Source organism: Mchenga conophoros, linkage group LG12, assembly GCF_057382185.1.
Source record: "Mchenga conophoros isolate Kocher_MC1m ecotype Shallow Benthic linkage group LG12, M_conophoros_male_GT1.1, whole genome shotgun sequence".
In the NCBI taxonomy this organism is placed as follows: Eukaryota; Metazoa; Chordata; class Actinopteri; order Cichliformes; family Cichlidae; genus Mchenga; species Mchenga conophoros.
Window position 1 is genome coordinate 14,071,864 of NC_140537.1, and position 15,354 is coordinate 14,087,217.

The 15,354-nt window shown below is 41.7% G+C and overlaps 4 protein-coding genes across 6 annotated transcripts; 3 read left to right on the forward strand and 1 right to left on the reverse strand.

Annotated features, from left to right (window-relative positions):
* Positions 1 to 1,619: 1,619 nt before the first annotated feature.
* Positions 1,620 to 4,050, reverse strand: lsm1 (LSM1, U6 small nuclear RNA associated). Its single transcript, XM_085293872.1, has 4 exons — positions 3,910 to 4,050; positions 3,691 to 3,759; positions 3,431 to 3,546; positions 1,620 to 2,043 (listed from the first exon to the last, which is right to left on the reverse strand). The coding sequence occupies exons 1-4, from the start codon at positions 3,953 to 3,955 to the stop codon at positions 1,873 to 1,875; spliced, it is 402 nt and encodes a 133-aa protein (XP_085149998.1). The 5' UTR covers positions 3,956 to 4,050; the 3' UTR covers positions 1,620 to 1,872.
* bag4 (BCL2 associated athanogene 4) lies at positions 3,541 to 8,300 on the forward strand. Of its 2 annotated transcripts, none has more exons than XM_085293871.1 (5): positions 3,541 to 3,942; positions 5,381 to 5,500; positions 5,673 to 5,903; positions 6,088 to 6,357; positions 6,643 to 8,300. In XM_085293871.1, exons 3-5 carry the CDS (start codon positions 5,676 to 5,678, stop codon positions 7,096 to 7,098), a joined length of 954 nt encoding a protein of 317 aa, XP_085149997.1. In that variant the 5' UTR covers positions 3,541 to 3,942; positions 5,381 to 5,500; positions 5,673 to 5,675; the 3' UTR covers positions 7,099 to 8,300. The 2 variants fall into 2 exon arrangements, with proteins under 2 accessions (XP_085149997.1, XP_085149996.1); XM_085293870.1 differs by lacking the exon at positions 3,541 to 3,942 and adding an exon at positions 4,100 to 4,870.
* Positions 8,301 to 8,678: 378 nt separating this feature from the next.
* On the forward strand, positions 8,679 to 11,645 carry LOC146562260 (dual specificity protein phosphatase 26-like). 2 transcript variants are annotated; one of them, XM_085293102.1, is made up of 4 exons: positions 8,679 to 8,901; positions 8,999 to 9,185; positions 9,684 to 9,895; positions 9,986 to 11,645. In XM_085293102.1, the coding sequence occupies exons 2-4, from the start codon at positions 9,007 to 9,009 to the stop codon at positions 10,180 to 10,182; spliced, it is 588 nt and encodes a 195-aa protein (XP_085149228.1). In that variant the 5' UTR covers positions 8,679 to 8,901; positions 8,999 to 9,006; the 3' UTR covers positions 10,183 to 11,645. The 2 variants fall into 2 exon arrangements, with proteins under 2 accessions (XP_085149228.1, XP_085149226.1); XM_085293100.1 differs by having other exon boundaries at positions 8,821 to 9,185.
* A 363-nt stretch (positions 11,646 to 12,008) lies between these two features.
* On the forward strand, positions 12,009 to 15,246 carry LOC146562261 (serine protease inhibitor A3K-like). The gene is made up of 6 exons (XM_085293877.1): positions 12,009 to 12,097; positions 12,543 to 13,158; positions 13,270 to 13,337; positions 13,434 to 13,627; positions 14,825 to 14,972; positions 15,052 to 15,246. The coding sequence occupies exons 2-6, from the start codon at positions 12,549 to 12,551 to the stop codon at positions 15,244 to 15,246; spliced, it is 1,215 nt and encodes a 404-aa protein (XP_085150003.1). The 5' UTR covers positions 12,009 to 12,097; positions 12,543 to 12,548.
* The last annotated feature ends 108 nt before the right edge of the window (positions 15,247 to 15,354 follow it).

The following is a 15,354-nucleotide window of genomic DNA, read 5'->3' on the forward strand; positions in this document are numbered from 1 at the left end:
ATAAAATGCTTTTTGTGAATTCTACATTCACATTTTATTTGGTCCCGCACGTTTCACCTCGAGTAGCCATGAATCTCATACCCAAGAGTTTCTACAACTAGTGAGCTTCTTTCCGCCAAAGTGATTCCATTTCTGTCCCAGTAACGCAAGCACAGGTGCTCCGACTGTAGTGGCAGTAAAGATTAAAAGGGTAAGAGGTAAAGTCGCCCTCTGGTGTTCAGTTTTAAACTACATACGAGAACTGGTGTGCATAACGTTATGGATCACTTTCGCGAATCAACAATGCTAAACAAGCATTTCACCTTTGAAAATATATAAATACATAACGACTGAATGCCAGGTGATTGGCCGTTTCGCGAGGAATCCAGTAATTTTGTAAGGTAAGGATTCTCAAAGGATTTATGACAGCAAGGAGCAAATCCACATTTTAGAAGGGCTATCTTTGTAATTAAACTGTAATTCTCTCTAAACATCTCCACAGATGAGCTTCTGGAAAATACACTGCCATTTACTGCTCCAAAATAAACCAAAAAGGCCAATTTTACATCTCAAATTGGCCTTAAAATAATAAAAAATCTGTCAAAGATTTTAAAGCAATGTCCGACAGGACATATTCAGGAAATATTATTCAAACCGTTAACTTATACAGCTCTGTTCATTTCTTACAAATGACTCGCTTCTTCATATTTTAAAAAAGTTGTTTACATCATCATAAGCGCGCTGTTGCTGTATTATTGTGTTTTTACAACTTTATGAGTGTTTGCTGGTGAAATGGAGGCAGGAGTGTATAAAGAAAAAAAAAAAAGATCTAGTGAAGAAATCAGGTCGAGTCAGTCCCAGTGTCCACTGTAGCGTTTGCTTCGAGATTAACGTTACCGACAAACCTTCATGTGGGGTCCTCTGCCCTCCTCCTGAAGACAAGCACTTTACGCTGAAGTTTCACCGGAAACTGCACTTTATATAATAAGACTTGATATGTGGAAACTTTCTTTATGACTTGCAGGCTGTCAGGCTCTGGGTTCATAGTATAAAATAAAACGAAAGGAAGAAAAATACATTAAACTGCCACCGGAAGTGCTTAATCATGTGGCACGAGGATAACTCGTTTAGGAGCGAGTACAATCCCGCGGCTGCCCCGTTTCACAGAAGCCACGATGGATCAGTCAAAACGATTAACAAGCTTATTGACCGCTGAAGGCAGATAGGATCGATTTCTCAGTGTGCGGACGGGCTCTCATTTATATAAACAGGACGTGGGGCAGCCTGATGCACCGATATGCCGCCTGCCTAAGTGCAATTACCACAATGAATTATGGCATTTCCCCACATAACAAATGCACAAGTGCTCGGTTTGATGTCACATTGCAGCGGCTAACGTGATCTGCTTAGTGGTGTCTGTGGCGCCATCATAAAAGAGGGCAGCGGGCCCTGATTGACCCAAAGTGATGAGCTTCACATCCCTTTAATGCATGACACCCCTCCCACCCAAGTAGAGCTTCCATCATGAAAAATTAAACTCTTTAATGGGGCAAAGCACATAGTCTCCCCCCCCTCCCCCCTCTCAATAGCAGTTCCACATTATTTAAACATTCACCACATGATGAAAGAATACAAAGTGCTATTGATTCTTAATTGTCAACATAGTGATTTCAGAGAAAAAAAAAAGTTTTTTCTTGTCTTGACTTGACACCCCCCCCCCCCTTACAAACCTCAAATTAAATTGATACAGTACATCACAGTAGCTGGACTCCATATAATGGTATGTTCTCCCCACTTAAAAACAAAAAGTCAGGCTCCCATGCGCTCTCAGGTTCAACTTCAAACTTGTCAGTTCAATGCCAACTGAGAAAGAGGCCCACGGCAACTAGGCTGCTAGTATTCATCTAGGTTGTCAGCTTTGGGTATGGACAGGCCTCGGTCCTTCAGGACCTGCATTTTGACTTTCTCCGTCTCCTGTTTGGCTTGCTGCTGCAGCCGCTGCTCCTCCAAGATCTCTTCAATGGAGACTTGCTGCAGCACCGTGTCACAGGGCTTATCCATGTCCTGCAAAGACAAGAGACCGTGTCACATCTTGCACAGGCCTGAAACACTCAGATAATACTACTGAACACATTTTAATTGGAATTACTGGGTGTTCTGGAACTTTGAATTGTTACTAATAAAATACCTGATCAAAAATTTGATTATTGACAAACAATCTGATTACACTAATGAAGCAAACAAGTGTCTTTATCAAACACATAATGTAGAAGAATAAAGTGAACCTCTGTGCTAATGACTTCTCCAAAAGCCATTTCCTTTTTCCAGTTAAGGAGGACAGGTTGCACACCTGCCACTTCCTAGAACTAAAGGCATGAAACATCTGCAAATCTTCAAGAAGACTGCATGGTTCATGCCAACCATCAATCACAAACTGCTTTCTGATAATAAGCAGCATGAACAGAAATGCTGTTTATTCATGCTTGACAAACATTTTCTTAAAACTATACATAAATTAATGCGTGCAGAAGATGTCGTATGCTGAGACTATGTGCCTTTTTGTGCGTCAATATCATTTCTGATGTGACACAGGATTTGATGTCAGCTTACGGTCATCGTTTGCCAGATGCAAGCTCACCAAAAGGCACCAAGTAGTTAATCACTGCCGTTCCATTTCCATCAGCATTTCAGAACAGAAATAAATTAACAATCAAATGAACCTAATCATCAGGCAAATGTTACAAAAGGCAGCAACATCTTCTAAAGCACTGAAAAGCAGATCAGAGTACAGGTGCTGTCGAGCCTCTGCTATGACTGAAGCAGTTTTACATCATGACATGCTGTACTGTTACAGCATGATGTGGATCCCTTTAACAGCAGAGTACTGCTGTCAAGCATTAGGTAGGAATAACAGCGCAAGAAGAGTTCATGAATCACTTCTGCTCAGTGTACTGGCCTTGAAGGTCCTGTGTCACAGCAGTGACCCTGTAATGCGTCAACTTGGCTGTTGACGTACATCAGACAAGCATGGTTAAGGAGAGTTGGATGTTAAGGATGCATCAGCAGCTTGCACTGTTGTCTCTTAGGAAGGAGTTTGAGCCCACCAGTCTTTCTGGCATCTGTTTGTACCAGAAAGACTGGTGAGGGTTCTCTGGCTTCCTATCACAGTCCAAAGATAAGCATGTTAGGTTAATCGGTGATTCTAAATTGGCCCACGAATGGCTGCGCGTCTCTCTGTGAGAAAGGCCAGATCTCAATCTGTGTCAACTGGGATAGGCTCTAGCCCGAGGACCCTTAGCCACCATTTATGTCAACCCCTACTCTCACAACTGTATCAATGCAGTGTGTGAAGGACATAAGGAAATGTAAGTAACAATGTCTACTGAGCCTTACTTTGCATCCTTCTGACCATTTCAAAAACCAAAGTGAAAACGAGATTATGTCTACTTACTATCTCTCCAAGCAGCACCACATTTTCTCCTCTCACGATGAATATTCCTCTGGGGATGTCACCAAACTTTTTTCCCACGTGGATGCGCTCAACTGTCTGGTGAAAAACTAAATTGGCTGGAGGACAAAAGAACCGGGGTAAATAAAGAACAGACCCGATCATGGGAATCATAATGACAGATAAACTGAGCCTGCTGTAACCAATGCAGTGACCCGACTCAGAAAAACAATACTAAAGGTGGATATAATTAAGAGTTTTACCAAACTGATCAATGCTTCTCAGGTAACCAATCAATGTTCTTCCATCTCGGAGCAGCACCAGGTGCTTCTCTGTGGGATACAAACAAGAGGAGCACGTTAAATGGCAGTTTAAACTCGCTGCAGATGATCCAGATTGCGTCGGACACGATGCTGCACATCTTGAAACGATTGTTTCTTTTTAAACCAAATCAGCTCCATCAAATCACTCCTCCAACTTACTATCGATGTCGTCAATGAGGCTTGCCGTCCCTGGTACGTAGTTCATCTTGTGCTGCTGCTGCTGCTTCTTCTTATTATTATTATTATTATTTGAGTCTTATATCTGTATATACCGTCAAGCCATTAATGTTTCAATACATGTTTCTCACAAAATTAGCACAGGAAGCGTCTTTATACACGCCAGGGATGAACTTCCTGTAAGCATTTAACCCTTCGTGTGCTGGCGATTCACTACATTTCTAACACGCAGGAACGGCCCTTTAAAAATACATCTTTAAATAAATATAACTTCAGGCATCGGTGGGTTTTGAAGATTAAAATAGCAGTTAATGTTTTTAAAATGTTATTTTTATGACCTTTCCCCCCATTGGCCAATAACGTCTACTGGCGCGCATGCGTCGGCAAAGATCGTATTTACACAATATTGGTCACAGAGCCGGAACAATTCAAAACGCCGTACATTATGTAAATACATGTATATTTTTGTTGAAATACGCCCAGAAAATAGACGTTTAACGTCTTAAAATCATATCATAAATTTATAGCTAGTGTAATGATGGTAGACTCTGGCGTTACTTTCTCCGTCCAAACGTTGGTTGTGCCAGAAAAAATCTGACGGAGTGAGACCTCTGTAGGTTAGGAGCGCCTCGCTATTAAAGGCGCAGCACGGGGGCGCTCACGTCATTCAGTCGTTTCCCGACTTCAACCGAGGGGTCCGCACTTGTATAGGAAAACGACAACATTGCTGCTGGCGTTTCAGACGACCTGACACATCCGATAAGTAACGCGAGGCTCGCTGCAGATTTGTTTCCCCCCCCCCACAATGATAGATGACAGGGCGGCTGCTGGTAAGAGCGCTTAGTCCAAGCATCATCATTATCAAATGCAGTCCAATCTGAAACCCGGCTGGCCCTCGACTTGCAACTCCGGAAATAATCACGGGAACTGGAATAACAGTATGGTAAGTAAGTGGACACAGCTCAGACATATTCTCGTGGTATTCACACTCTTTTAGTGTCTTTAAACCTTAAAGAAAAGCGTGAATTTGTGGCCGAGATCATTTTCAGCCAGCTCGCACAAAGCCCTGTCTATGCTAGCTGCGTGGCTAACTGAGCTAACTAGCATTATGTAATAGTAACGGCTAAGGACAGAGTTCAGCTGTTTTCCGGGACTTTTACGTTAATCTTGACGTGACGCCACTGTTAATAAGACTCCACGTGTTTGAAAGAATGAGTCAGTATTTCGTGTCTTTCTTGTGACATGTTGGGCCCTTTTATTTCCGGTTAGTTTTTCTTAAGGATTTTGCATAACTGGTTCCGCAGGCAGATGAATCAATGTCCCTGTTTGCACAGTTATTGTTTGTCCTGGGATTGGTTGTGACGTTGAAGGCGTAGTTTTAAAGTTTTGTGTCATACCAATGTCTATTTGTAAGTACTCTGGTGCCAACCATGCTTTGTGACTGTATTTGCAGGATGCTCCTCAGTATCCAGGCTACCCTCCACACTACTGGTATCCTCAGTCTCATTCCACAGGGCACTATGCAAATACCTATCCCTCTGGATCAGATGTTCAACCACAGTACAATCCACAGGTATGGCTATACAGATGCAGCATAACCAGTACCTCTAACTCTAAGGTTGGGTTAGTGGATTTATGCTTACATTTTCATATTAACATCTATCTTGTCAAAGTTGTTGTATCTCTGATGGATTTATACTTTTTATTTTAAATAACTAGTTCCCCTTCTTGTGTCTTTCACATAGGTAATGCCTGGTGGTTATCCAAACGGCCATGGAGTCTACAGTCCAGCACAGAGTCAGTATTCAACAAGTGGTTTCCACCCATCCAACCCTTTCTACTGTGCTGACCCTCAAAGACCGGCTCCGGGTTCTTATCCTAACCAAGGCTGCCATGCAGAGCAAAGCAGTGGGTCTTCTGGACAGCCTCATTCTCAACACCAGCATCATCACTACCCTGGGCCACACTGCCAAGGGGTTGGTGCATTTAAGCGCACACAGTTTTCAAATATAACAATAGTTTAAATAAAGTCTTACAAATGAGGTATATTATACACTGTAATTTTATTTTTATTTATTTATTTTTTTAATCTAAAAACAGATTTTTTTAAACGCAAAAGAAACGTTTTCTGAATGTGAGACATTTGTCTTCTGCTCTCAGGGTCCTGGATATCCTCCCGGACCGTACCCTCACTACAATGATAGTGGCCATGCGTTGCCTCCAAATCCCCCATACCCAACTGGCCAGTCACTTCATCCCAGCCAGCAGGCTGACGCATGGGGACACTCTGGTCCATATGTACCCTCACAGCAGCCATGGCCGCCGGGGCAACAGCCTCCACAAAACCATTATGGGAATCCAGTCCGTCCACCACATCCTCCAGCGTGGCCAGGAACTGGAACAGGTGCTCCTCCACCGTACCAGCCCAAGGTAAGCATCTTAAGAGATTTTGTTTTGTTTTTTTGTGAAACACAGATGTGCACACAATGTATTACAACTGTCATGATGAACTGTAAAACTAGAACAGCCATTGCACTTTGTTTTCTGTAATCGCGCATCTATTCTGGGTGGATAGCATCTGTTTTTGGAGGGATTAGATTTTCTAAAAATTAAATACCAAATCTTTGCTAAGGTATATTTATTTGAGTCAGTTTACAGCCTTATATTATCAAACTTTTAAAACACAATATTTTTCAAACTCTTGTGTTACTGTAGGACCAACAGCACCAACGCGCCCCACCGGTGGGACCTAAACCGAAGCCAGCACCATCCCCGAATCCCCCCAGTGGTAATCCTACTGAAATAAGTTCTCCTCCACAAATGTATAAAACTGGGAGAGGTGATCCTAATGCGTCGCAAGCTGAGGCCCCGCCTTCGGTTCCAGCATCAACTCCAAGTCAGGCTGCACCTCAGCCCCTGAGCGATAACCCCAGTCTGGCTAAGGTCCAGCAGGTCATGGCCAGAGTACTGCTGCTTCAGGAAGACGTTGATGAGTTTGTTGGCAAAAAAACAGACAAGAGTTATCGTTGTCTGGAGGAACTGCTTACCAAAGAGCTGCTGGTGCTAGACTCTGTGGAGACTCAGGGACAGGAGAGTGTCCGGCAAGCCCGAAAGGAGGCTGTACAGAGAATCCAGGCCATTCTGGACCAGCTGGAAAAGAAAGCTTTCTGAGCTGGACTTGTTCTGCTTGTGGGTCACTTTGTTTTCATCTTCCTGATCTTCCATAGACATGTTCAGGTTCTTGTCGTCTTTTGCTGACCAGTGTTGTAGGGATTTTTTTTTTTTTTTTCTCTCCCCACCACCATGTTACTATAGAACACCTGTGAAAGGTGGCATGGACCAAAGAAAAAGACACAGCAGTTACTGGCACGTGGACTCAAACTTTAAAGCCTAATAATGCTGGTATAAAAGGTATGGTGGTATTAGACGTGAAAGCTCATGGTTATCTGCGTCAGCCTCAGTGAGTGACTCTATCAGCTGCAAAAGCAGGAGCGAGTCACTGGAAGATGAACTTGTGTAGTGCCACATTGCAGCTCTCTGTTGTCTCTGAGTCAGGACGCAGATTATCATCACGCTGTCCCTCAGGAATGTGGGTCAGTTTCAGTCTGATCCAAAGTGTATCAGCTCTTGCACTTCTTTAGCAGGCTGTCGTTTCATCTCACGGTCCCTTTGCATGATCAGGAAATTGTGCTTTCACCTAATGGAGTAAATGCATTTTGTCCATAGCCACGTACCTCTCCATGCCTCCGCCTCTGTAGGTGCAGTGATTTCTTTTGTCTTTTCTTTTTTTTTTTCTTTTTTTTTTCTCACTCAGTTTAAGCCCTGCATGCACTGTAATGTCAGATAGGCACTTGATACAATCATGATATCTCAGAGCTCAGAACTGGGCCTTGAGTGTAGCAGATTAGTGAAAATCCCCCAGAAGATTGCTGTTCCCAATTATTTCATCTTTTTTTGATGAAGACCTAGAATCAGACCTACATATGAATGCCATGTGTTTCACTTGACTCACTGATAAAGACTTGATTAAGTATGACTGGACAAGCTGTTCCTTTTCTCTATCTTTGAACATTCAAATATATATATATAAAACTGAAATCTCTACTTGAACATTTTCAGTCATGTTTTATGCTGAAGGACAAGGTTGGATTAAATGTTTTTCTTTCTGTCCTTTTGATAATGAGGACAAATCTATGTTTATATCAAACTGATTTTTGTGTGCGCATCACTGTCCATTATCGTGTGTGTATGTTTTGTTTTGTTTTTCCCTCCTCAGACATTCTTGATGTGTTTTAGCAAAAAGTGCCATATTTAAGAGGATGGGTTTTATATAATTAGGAGAAAAAAAATATAAAAATATCACAAGGTTTGCATGGAAAAGAAAATCATTTTCTGTGTGTTTATTTCCCCTTCTGCTCAAATGCAACTCGCTGTGTAGTTTTAGATGTAATGCATGTTTCCAACATAGGATGGGGAATTTTGCCTGATAAACGGTGAAAAGATCACAAGTGAAATGTGGGAGGGGGGGGGCAGAAAAATGATTAAATGTCAGTATATTTTTTAACTCTTGATCAAATTAGTTTTTGCTTTGCCTTTACCGAACACACATATCAGACGGTTTAGGTATCAGTCATACAACATTTCTAAATGTTGTTCTGTTTTAAAAATGAGAAGGCTGCTTATTTTTCTCAAGTAGAAACTGGTGCTTGGAGGTCACACTGCCTTCAGCTGCAGGCCTGCATTGAGCTCTTTAAATAGACAGCTATTTGGACGCAAAAGCATTAATGTCCGCCCATGATGGCTCCAAGTGCAGTCTAATTTAATTCAAGGGTCAAATGGCCTGACAACACACAGGACACCCTCCGGTGTGTGAATCTGAGCCAAACAAGCCTGCTCCACTTGAGTCACTGGTTACAGACGACCAACTGTGGAATAGTCTGTTTGCAGTTTTCTTCATCAGCGAAGCTGTAAAAGGTAGTCTCGGCAAACTCTTCCATAACCTTTTCACCTTTTAAACTTTTTGCCTACCCTTAACAAACCATTACAAAAGATAAAATTGCCATGTCGACAGAAAAAGCAATGTCCTATACATCAAAACTTCCTGTGTGGTGGAATGCAGAGCCGCCTCCGCGGAAATTGGAAATTGACCTGAGTTCACCTGGATTAGCTGTGTTTGAGTTGGAAAAACTCTTGTATACTGGCAAAGCCATAATCAGTCATGCAGATGAAGTGTGGCCTAGGCTGTACATTGGTGACCAGTAAGTAACTCCTCTTTATTTCTTTTGATGAACTCTGACATAATCTAACTGCACCTATTCCTCTAGCGTCAGTATTTACTTATATACAGCAGATTCAAATTGAGATTATGACTCTGAGGAAACTTCCTGACTTCTAAATCTCCAAATGTTTTTCTTGTGTTGAGAGAGTCATCTGATACTTTTAGTAAAAATACTCAAATAAATCAATAAAAGTCCTGGATTCACTCCACATACGTGAAAGAGGAGCTGATCATAAATCTGATTCAAATGCAGAATGAGTAACGTGACACTTGTCCTGCTGCGTTCCACAGTGGGAACTTGCATAAACTACAACAACGCCATGTAAGCGTTTGCACTGATGCCTTGGCATGAAAGCACGTCTCGAATGTTCGAACTCGCATGCTTAAAGTGTTTTTCTAAGGATCAGTTTATCACGATGAAATATTGCATACATGCCGTATAACCTACTGTCTGAATACAGAGTGGTGTGTTTTCCAGACACAGTGCAGAGAACCAGGCTGATTTGTACAAGAATCACATCACTCACATCCTGAACGCAGCTCACAGTAATCGTAAGGGACAACCAGATATCTATGAGGGAATGAAGATCACCTACATGGGCGTAGAGGCTCATGACTCCTGTAACTATGACATGAGTGTCAACTTCCAGGCAGCAGCAGACTTTATCCATAGAGGTCTGAGCAGAGGAGGTAAGAGGAGAAAGTTAAAAATGATATAAATACAGTTCAAAGGCAAATGGATTTGATGTGTGGAATTTAATCTAATATTTCTCTGTGAAGGCAAAGTGCTGGTCCACTGTCATGTAGGAGTGAGCCGCTCTGCCACCCTGGTCCTGGCTTACCTGATGCTGAAGCAGAACCTCACTCTCGTCGAGGCTATTTGTGCTGTGAAAGAGAGCCGTGGTGTGATTCCTAACCGAGGTTTCCTTCGACAGCTCATCAAACTGGACGAGCAGCTCTTTGGCAAACATCGCTGAAACCCGTCTAACAGCATTACTAGTCACCTTTCACGGGTCCAGAAGATTGATCTTTAATGTCAAGATGATGTGTTGCATGAAAGATTTCTTGCGTTTTACTTTGGGGTCTTACAGCATGTGATCCTTTCTTTGGTCTTCATTGTTATGAACGTTAAGATAAAAACATTACATTTGTACATGTTAAATGGACTGATGTTTTACAAGATGTTTAGCAGTCAGCTTAATTTACATAAATATTGTGGAAAAGTTTTGAGCCACCACCGATTTCTTTATATGCCGCTTTCGAGGAACCAAACCTTTTTCGTAATTTTTAAACGTGGTCTTGATCAATAGTTCTGTAGGCTTTCTGAAGCTCTTTCTTTGGACATCGGCCGCTTCTACCTGACCATTTTCAGAGGAATGTGTTGTTGTTGTTTTTTTCTAATGTTGTTAAGCCATTTAACACTGACTCATGGATCACTTCAGTATAAAAAAGGCACCTAACTCAATGAATGGACCAGTGTGAGAACTAAAGGAGAAGTGCCAGGCCAAAAATACAAAAAGCTATCTACAGCAGATGCAGCATCTGAAAGTCATTGTCTGTGGAAAAAGGAACAAATCCTGACCCGATTTATGTTTTGGGCACTTCAGGTGATCCATCTACTATTTGCTGAAGCCTCATCAGAAATGTTCTCATTGGAAGGCTGAGATCTGTTAAGATGCCATTTTTAATTCTTGCCAAATTACTCAAGAGCTGTACTGAATATCAGTGGCAACAAGTCTTATGGAATGAATCCAAACTTGAAATTTTGGGTTCAAATTGTTGCCAGTATGTATGAGGAAGGTCAGGAGAGAGGCACACTAGAGAGCTGAGAAAAACGATGGAGTTGCTGTCATGGTTTGGACATTCATTTAGGACAGTGGTGTTGATGATCTTGTCAAAACCAATGAACACAGAAAAGTGACATCAGATTTTGACCCACTATGTAATATCATCTGGAAAGCATTTGGTTTGTTAATGCTTCATTTTTCAGCATGACAATGATCACAAACACACTTCCGCCACAGTCAGAACTTACCTGGACAGAAAAACACACAATGCAACACTGTCAGTCATGCAGACTCAACGTTATTGAAGCAGTATGGGATCATCTTGACAGAGAACAGAACAAAGAAGGTCTTTCAAGAAGCATGAAGCGCTATTCCTGAAGACTACTTACAGAAAACGCAAGAAAGCAGCCTAAGACAGTTCAGGCTGTGTTGAAGAGTAAAGGTAGTCATACCAAATATTAGCATTCAAGCTTTGTTAAGCTCTGTTTTGCCTTATATAGTGTATTAACATGTATTTTTGCATTTGTTTCAATAACTGTTTTCCCAACAAAATACTAAGAAATAATGGGCACCTCAAGACCTTTGCACAGTAATGTGGCTCCATGGTGGCCAAATATTAAATGTGTTTTTCAGCACTGCACTGAAATTTTAACTCGGCCAATAGCTGTTGCATAAATAAAGAAATTAACTTTTCAAAAGTGTTTTAGTGTTTCATTGCACAACAGAGAAACATTTCTCTCTGACATCAGTGTTGACAGGGTGATATCAAAGTTCAACTGCTATACTGTACAGCACAGCTGGTGATTAGTGATCACCTATGGCATTTTTTGTACCCCTGCGTTAACAAACAATGGCTTTTCTGTGCATTTTGTGTGAACTCAGTTTGATGCCATGATTACAGGGGAGTCATTGCACGGAACAAATGCAGAGGTTGAGCAAGTAAGAGGCTGAGACAAAGAGCAAACAAAGACAAACAAAGCAAACAAAGACAAAGAGCAAACAAAGTCAAAGTTCGGCCTGATCGTCCTCATAAATAGAAGGTCCAGCTGTCCAGCTTCACTCTCTGTGGCTGATAATACATACAGTGAGCTCCAACCAGAAGAAGGTAAGCGATATGTTTTTTTTAATAGCATGTTTAACTGTCCCGCCATCAGATGCACGGTTATCTTTAATATGTAACATCTGTAGACTGTAAGTTGTAACTTTGATTTTAAGCTCTTCTTAATGACGCTGAATATTTGCAGCTATGTATCATGACGTCTATAAACAGATTTAACCAGCCCATACACAAAACAGCCAATTTGGATTTTAATGTACGTAAGTAAATTCTGATAGGCAACATTAGGGATTAAATCTGGCCCCTCTGCTTCAAATGAGTGAGGAGATAAAGAAACACAGAAATTTGTTGGGAATTTAGCAAAAACTGTTGCAGCATAGCGTGTTGGTCAGAAACTCAGTTCACAGTACGAAAGAGCAAAACTGACTGTTTTCAGGAGCAAATATTGCATAACCCACATGAACAAGCAATCGATTGTGAACTTTTGTCTCAGTTGACCATGATGCATGCAGCCTTGGCTATCTGGATCTTATCAGCAGTGTTCTGCATGGGTAGAGGCCATCACCATTTGGGCCATGCCGATCAAGACCAAGAAACTGACAGCAGCCTCTCACAGGTGTCCACAGCAAACAAAGAGTTTGCCTTCCGTCTGTACAGAAAGTTAGCAGCTCATGCCGACTTTCAAGGCAAAAACATCTTCTTCTCACCAGTCAGTATTTCTACTGCCTTGGCTGCCTTGTCCGTAGGAGCTCGGGGGGAGACCCACCAGCAGCTTTTCAGTGGTCTAGGTTTCAACAGTTCCCAGCTCATGCAAGCAGATGTAGATCAGTCCTTCCGTACGCTCCTGCAAAACGCAAAGAGTGGTGACACCAGTGAGGGGACTGCCGTGTTCGTGGACAACCGCTTTAAGCCGCAACCCGAGTTCCTGGAGGTGTTGAAGCAGTCCTATTTTGCCGAAGGGTTTAATGTTGACTTCACCCAAGCCACGGAGAGTGTCAATACCATCAACAATTATGTGGAGACCAAGACCAATGGGAAGATTGACAAGCTGGTTGAGAGCCTGGATGTAAACACAGTCATGTATCTCATCAGCTACATATACTTTAAAGGTAAGAGGTCAACTGAGATGAGATTTGGCTGGTCTCTCTTTTATTCCAAGGTTTAAGTTTGATGTGTCATCTGTAACGTGTGATTTATTTCTGCTTATAACCGCAAAACAGGAAAGTGGGAGACTCCGTTCGATCCTCAGGACACCACAGACGACCATTTCCATGCGGAGAACGTTCAGGTTCAAGCAGCTGATTCAGAACGGAGATTAGTTGGAATAATTATACATCACTGCGCCTAATTCAACCTGTTTTCCAATAAACTGTCACATTTCCAGGTTCCAGTCCAGATGATGAATATGGAAGAGGATGTTGATATTTATGATGACAAGCTCATTAACACAACAGTCCTCCACCTCCCCTTCAACGGCACCCACTCCATGCTGCTGATGTTGCCTGATAATATGGCAACGCTGGAGAACGCCATTAGCCCGGGCCAAGTCAACAAATGGCTGAAATGGAAGAAGCAGAGGTTGGGTAGAATTTCAAATCATGCTTAATTTCTTGGTTTAGACACGTCCATCATATTTACATATACTTAAAATTTTTAAGATTAAACAAAGAAAGCTGGAGTAAAAATGAAATGCAGTTTCTAAATGATGATTTCATTTATGAAGTGGAAAAAACTACCGATTCCCACCCATCCCTATGTGAAAACGTAATTCCCCTCTAAACCTAATAACTGCTTGGGCCACCTTTGGCAGCACAAGGTGCAGTCAGGCGTTTGCAGGGATTCTGGCCCACTCTCAAACACATTGGAGGGTTTTTTTTTTAAAACATGAAATCCTTACTTCAACTTGACCACTCCAAAACCTTTATGTTGTTTTGTTTTTTTGGAGCCAATCAGAGGTGGATTTGAGTTCGTGTGTTTCAGATGATCGTCTGCTGCATAACTCTTCAGGGTGCAAAACATTGTCCCCCAGACTTTTCTGGTAGAGAGCAGAACTCATGGTTCGACCAATTACAGGAAGTCTCCCAGATGCTGAAACAGGAGAGCAGCTTCAGACCATCACACTGCCACCACCATGTTTCATTGTTGCTATGATATTCTTTTCATGGACACGGTCTTAGTTTTACGCCAGACGTAACAGGACTCAAACCTTCCAAAAACTTCAGCTTTGTCATGTCAGTCCACGTACTGAAATACTTGGGGATCATCAAGATTTATTTACTTTTTGGAAAAACTTTGTAACTATTTCCAGACTGATAGGTGTCACTGACTTAGTTTTCCAGCAGTTTCTTTAGATGATGTATTGCTTTTTGAGATCTTTTAGCTTCACTTTGTCAGACTGTTTTTATTTTAGTGATTTCTTGATTCAACAGGTCTGGCAGTAATCGGGCCTGGCTGTGGCTTATGAAATTGTGTTTAATCGTGTGGTTAATCACAGTAAATTCATGTTTTAACAAGGAGGGGCAGTTTATGACACAGGGGCAGGCAGGTTTGGGTAGCTTTTTTTCTGTTAATAAAAGAAATTATCCTTTAATAACTGCATTTTGCATTCACTCAGGTTATCTTTGTTTGATGTTAAAATTTGTTTGATAATCTGAAACAGAAGTGTGACAAACATGCAAAAACTAAGAATTCAAGAAGAGTAAAAATATTTTGTCATACCCTGAATATGCTTGCCGGATGAATATCAATACTATTGATTCCTTTCACAATTTTTAGGAGATACAACATATATGTGCCAAAGTTCTCCATCAAGACTTCCTACAAACTGAACAAAGTGCTGACTGAAATGGGAATGGCAGACATGTTTCGTGATAGTGCAAATCTGACCGGTATTTCAGAGGGGCATAAACTGGCAGTCTCAGAGGTAAGGACAGTGTTATTAAACACACATTTCTCCCTTTTATTCAATCCTCTCACATGTTTCTCACTCCACTGCGCTGTAGGTGGTACACCAAGCCACCCTGGATGTTGATGAGGCTGGAGCCACAGCAGCAGCTGCTACAGGCATCGGTATCATGCTCTTCTCCTACCGGATTGTCCCGGTCTTGAAGTTTAACCGCCCATTTATGGTCATCATCACTGAGCGTAACACAGAAAACATTGTTTTCATGGGAAAGATTATTAACCCAAACATCTGATGGAGGAAATGCTTTGTGTTCTTCCACGGTTGTTGCAGTAAACATAAAATACTCAGAAAAACAAAAACAAAAAACACTCACTTGTCATGTCTCTTCTTTTATGACTGC

Excerpts from the sequence above, each read along its gene's own strand:
- lsm1 (XM_085293872.1), bottom strand. The coding sequence starts at position 3,955 with ATGAACTACGTACCAGGGACGGCAAGCCTCATTGACGACATCGATA. Across the intron at positions 3,760-3,909 it reads CCTCATTGACGACATCGATA|AGAAGCACCTGGTGCTGCTC; the intron begins GTAAGTTGGAGG and ends TGTATCCCACAG. Across the intron at positions 2,044-3,430 it reads TGGTGCTGCTTGGAGAGATA|GACATGGATAAGCCCTGTGA; the intron begins GTAAGTAGACAT and ends TTGTCTTTGCAG.
- bag4 (XM_085293870.1), top strand. The coding sequence starts at position 4,793 with ATGCAGTCCAATCTGAAACCCGGCTGGCCCTCGACTTGCAACTCCGGA. Across the intron at positions 4,871-5,380 it reads GGAACTGGAATAACAGTATG|GATGCTCCTCAGTATCCAGG; the intron begins GTAAGTAAGTGG and ends CTGTATTTGCAG. Across the intron at positions 6,358-6,642 it reads CTCCACCGTACCAGCCCAAG|GACCAACAGCACCAACGCGC; the intron begins GTAAGCATCTTA and ends GTGTTACTGTAG.
- LOC146562260 (XM_085293100.1), top strand. The coding sequence starts at position 8,989 with ATGTCGACAGAAAAAGCAATGTCCTATACATCAAAACTTCCTGTGTGG. Across the intron at positions 9,186-9,683 it reads AGGCTGTACATTGGTGACCA|ACACAGTGCAGAGAACCAGG; the intron begins GTAAGTAACTCC and ends TGTGTTTTCCAG. Across the intron at positions 9,896-9,985 it reads TAGAGGTCTGAGCAGAGGAG|GCAAAGTGCTGGTCCACTGT; the intron begins GTAAGAGGAGAA and ends TTCTCTGTGAAG.
- LOC146562261 (XM_085293877.1), top strand. The coding sequence starts at position 12,549 with ATGATGCATGCAGCCTTGGCTATCTGGATCTTATCAGCAGTGTTCTGC. Across the intron at positions 13,159-13,269 it reads CAGCTACATATACTTTAAAG|GAAAGTGGGAGACTCCGTTC; the intron begins GTAAGAGGTCAA and ends ACCGCAAAACAG. Across the intron at positions 13,338-13,433 it reads TCCATGCGGAGAACGTTCAG|GTTCCAGTCCAGATGATGAA; the intron begins GTTCAAGCAGCT and ends TCACATTTCCAG.